The sequence below is a fragment of the Chinchilla lanigera genome, unplaced genomic scaffold, assembly GCF_000276665.1.
Source record: "Chinchilla lanigera isolate Chin_1 unplaced genomic scaffold, ChiLan1.0 scaffold00092, whole genome shotgun sequence".
Lineage (NCBI taxonomy): Eukaryota > Metazoa > Chordata > Mammalia > Rodentia > Chinchillidae > Chinchilla > Chinchilla lanigera.
The window spans coordinates 8,658,871-8,663,190 of NW_004955493.1; the positions used below are offsets into that span (position 1 = coordinate 8,658,871).

Below are 4,320 nucleotides of genomic sequence, written 5' to 3' on the forward strand. Positions count from 1 at the left end.
TAAACTATGTAGTGAGACCTTGTCTTAAAAAACAAAAACAGCATTTCTAGTTAAAACTTGAGAAGCACTGGCCACCTAAACAGTAAAAAAGATAAAAAAAACTTTCCTAGCGCTACATTGTCCACATTCTTTATGAAGAAATCAATTAGAGTCGATCTTAGCTTAGAACAAACCGTGCCCCATTAGGAGCAAGCTGGGCTCCTGAAACCCGTCGAGCTCTGATGCACCTTCATAGGAGGTAGGCCCCAGACTTGTGTTCTGTTGGCAAAATACCAGTACTTTTCTGTCTGCCATTTTGGGTATAGGATGACTAGTCAGGAAAGGTAAAATCAAGTTTGCCTTAATGGCAGTCTATTGTGGCAACTCCAAAGCCTGAATTCCTTTTCCATTTCCTTTCATACTGTGAAACCATAGTAGAAACCCTGGTGAAAATTTTCAGCAGGAAACACATCTGAGGGCTAGGGGTGTAGCTCAGCGACACAGCACCTGCCTGCCAAGCGCGAGGTCCCAAGTTCTATTCCCAGAACAAAAAAGAAAAATCTGAGCCAGGGACAGTAGTGCACACCTGTAGTCCTAGCACTCAGAGGCAGAGGATCGCAAGTTCAAGCCCACCCTGGACAATTTAGCAATATTGCCTCAAATTGAAGGTTTGTGTGTGCGTGTGTGCACACCCGTGAAACCCTGGATTTAATCTCCAGTACAAAAACAAAGCAACCACATCTGACACCGGTAGTTATTTATAAGCAATCATGGGTGATCAATAGTGCACCAGAATTTTTTTTTTTTTTTTTTTTTTTTGAGACATGTCTCGTGACATTGCCCAGGCTACAACTTAAAAACACTAGTTTGAATTGAAGTTAGCTTTCTCTTGAAATCTATCCAGAATATATTGCCTTCAATTACAAGTTACTGTATGGAAAAGTGCACTACTTTATCCTTAAGTTTGTAAATTGCTGTCCAGTGAGCCAGCCTAACTGCCAGTAGGTGGTGCTCAAACCCAATTGTCCAAGCACACACGTAAGTGCTATTTCCCAGAGAATCTAAGCGTGTAACTGGCAACAAGCTTCCTGGGACTGCCCGGCTATGCGGTAGAATTCCTGCATGGACTCATGCCTGCAGGTGAAGCACCATCTTGAACTGTCAACTTCCATTACCAGCTACCGGTCAGCTGCTTTTCAGACAAAAACTTATGAAGCAAAATGTTAAGCATCAATAGGACAGGCCAGGCTGGGTGTAATGGCGCACCCCCAAGGCCAGCCTGAACTACACAGAGAGCTCTCACCAAAATTAACTACATGTGGCACCTCACGCCTGTAATCCCAGCACTTGGGGAGGCTGAGGCAAGAGGCCAGCCTCAGCTACACAGTAAGACCTTATCCCAAGAAAACCAAAAGCACGAGCATCTGGTCATTTGATTTATATATAGTCCTCAATACCTCACACTGTACCCTTAGTAGTAGCAAGGCATTTTATCCAGTTTAGACCTAGAAGTGAGGTGAAGTAATATCGTCAAACTATGGGGAAAAAAAAAAAACAAAACTTTCCTATGGTGGCGACTTTGTTGGTTATGGCCCTGGTACGTCCTTGAGTACCCACTGAACTCAAAACACTGCTGGTAACTTGCAACTAGTTGTTACAATGTGCTTAGCATAAATTTGCCATATAGAACATGCTGTGTAATTCTGCTAATCTTTCGAACAGGATTGAAATTTCTCAGGATGGAAGTTTACTGTGTTGCTCTTATCCCACTCAAAACTATTCAATGTATCCAATACAGGTGTTTCTGGTCAACGTCTGGTCAGTTATAACCAAAGCAAATTACCCTTTAAGCTTGTGTCACCTGATTTATCTCCTAGTGACTCTTCAAATCCCGTTTACTAACTACTCTCTGTATTGTCTCTGATTCAACTTAAAGGGTGTCTTAAAAATCACTTCAAACCAGAAGTTCCTTTTCAAAATGTGACTGGCTGAGGTTGGGGAATATAGCTCAGTGGTTTGGTCCTGAGTTTGATTCCTGGTACCACCTGCTCCCCAAAAATAAAAATGTGACTGGCTAGGGACTACTCCCAGCCGAGGGAGAACTGGGCCAAGGCCTCAGAGTTCAATTCCCCATCCTGCTTAACGGCCCTGTTCCCACATACTGTGACCTCCAGATTGGCACATGTTAATCAAACTCTCCACCCAGCTGTGTTCCTATTCTCCCTTCTGCTCTACAAAACTACACACAACCTCTGCTGGGCATGGTGGTGCACACCTATAGGCTGAGGCAGTACAAGCGATGGGCTACATTTCAAAGAAAAAAAAAAAAAAAACCCACATCAAGCATTATGTTTTCATTTTCCCTAAAATCTGGGTATATTTCACTGTTTCTTAAACATTACACTTAAGATCCCACAGGACAGCCTTTTCTTAGAATGCAGAGTAACAAATTTACAGCCACACAACACAAATTTGATGTTTTATAACTCCTACATACTGTGAATTACACAAATACATATTAGTCTTGCTATAGGAATTGGTGCATCAACACAGCCCTCTACCCCATCTCACTACTCAGAACAGCCCCCTTCCCAGATTTGAAGCAGCCAGAACCGGTATTGGTATTAAGACACTGCCGTTGTGGTGACCAAGAGACACAGGTTTCTCATTAAACTTTGTTTTAATGGGTCTCAAAATTCTGTGACAGGTTTTTGGTCAAGTTGTTTCCATTAAAAAGTGTTGATTTTAAAAACTAATAACTTAAAAACTGCCACACAAAAAAAAAATGGTCCACAAAACATTCTCCTTTCCTTCTGAAGGTTTTACGATGCATTGTTATCATTAACCAGTCTTTCACTATTAAACTTAAATGGCCAATTGGGAGAAAGAGTTCTGAGACCGGTCTTCCACCACTGATTAAGACTGGGGTGGCAGGTGTTAGGGGTAATATTCATTTAGCCTTCTGAGCTTTCTGGGCAGACTTGGTGACCTTGCCAGCTCCAGCAGCCTTCTTGTCCACTGCTTTGATGACGCCCACAGCAACTGTCTGTCTCATATCACGAACAGCAAAGCGACCTAATAAAATACAATTTTGACCATGAGGAACACTGGTTGCACAGAATTCTCTAATTTATAATTACAGGTAAGTAATGTCCTTACCCAGAGGTGGATAGTCAGAGAAGCTCTCAACACACATGGGCTTGCCTGGGACCATGTCAACAATGGCAGCATCACCGGATTTCAGAAATTTGGGTCCATCTTCCAGCTTCTTACCAGACCGGCGATCGATCTTTTCTTTCAGCTCAGCAAACTTGCAAGCAATGTGAGCTGTGTGACAATCCAGTACAGGAGCATAGCCGGCACTGATCTGGCCAGGATGGTTCAGGATAATCACCTTAGGGGAAAAAAAAGTACTCAGCACACCTCAGAGACGTTAGGGTCAGACTAAAGCTGGAAGCACCTTCCTGTGAAGTTACCTGAGCAGTGAAACCAGCTGCTTCCATTGGTGGGTCATTCTTGCTGTCACCAGCAACATTGCCACGACGAACATCTTTGACAGATACGTTCTTGACGTTGAAGCCCACGTTGTCCCCAGGGAGAGCTTCACTCAAAGCTTCGTGGTGCATTTCAACAGACTTCACTTCAGTTGTGACATTGACTGGAGCGAAGGTGACCACCATGCCAGGTTTGAGAACACCAGTCTCCACTCGGCCCACAGGAACTGTGCCAATACCTGCGTATTTACAACATGGTATCAAGCCCTTTACGTGAAAGCAGGTGCTTACCAGGCTGATGGTATCAAGTGTATTCAAAATTAAAGTAGATCCTGAAAACACTCAACCTACCACCAATTTTGTAGACGTCCTGGAGAGGCAGCCGCAAAGGCTTGTCAGTTGGGCGAGTGGGTGGAAGGATGCAATCCAGAGCTTCAAGCAGTGTGGTTCCACTGGCGTTGCCGTCTTTCCGAGTTACCTTCCATCCCTTGAACCAAGGCATCTGCAACACAAAGTTTCCAGTCCACCTGAGCAACTCACCATTTCAACCATCACTGAGCTTTAAGCTGCCTTGAACGTCTCACTTACATTCGCACTCGGCTCCAGCATGTTGTCGCCGTTCCAACCAGAAATTGGCACAAAAGCTACGGTGTCGGGGTTGTAGCCGATTTTCTTAATGTAGGTGCTGACTTCCTTAACAATTTCCTCGTATCTCTTCTGGCTGTAGGGTGGCTCGGTGGAATCCATTTTGTTAACACCAACAATGAGTTGTTTCACACCCAGCGTGTAGGCCAGAAGCGCATGCTCGCGGGTCTGCCCGTTCTTTGAGATACCAGCTTCGAATTCA

The 4,320-nt window shown here is 44.2% G+C and overlaps 1 protein-coding gene across 1 annotated transcript; it reads right to left on the reverse strand.

Annotated features, from left to right (window-relative positions):
- Window positions 1–2,446: 2,446 nt before the first annotated feature.
- On the reverse strand, window positions 2,447–4,320 carry Eef1a1 (eukaryotic translation elongation factor 1 alpha 1; the record flags this gene model as incomplete). The annotated part of the gene is given in 5 exon segments (XM_005405329.2): window positions 2,447–3,054; window positions 3,139–3,373; window positions 3,456–3,712; window positions 3,825–3,975; window positions 4,062–4,320. Coding segments are annotated over 5 exon segments (1,027 nt in total), but the record flags the coding sequence as incomplete, so codon positions are not given.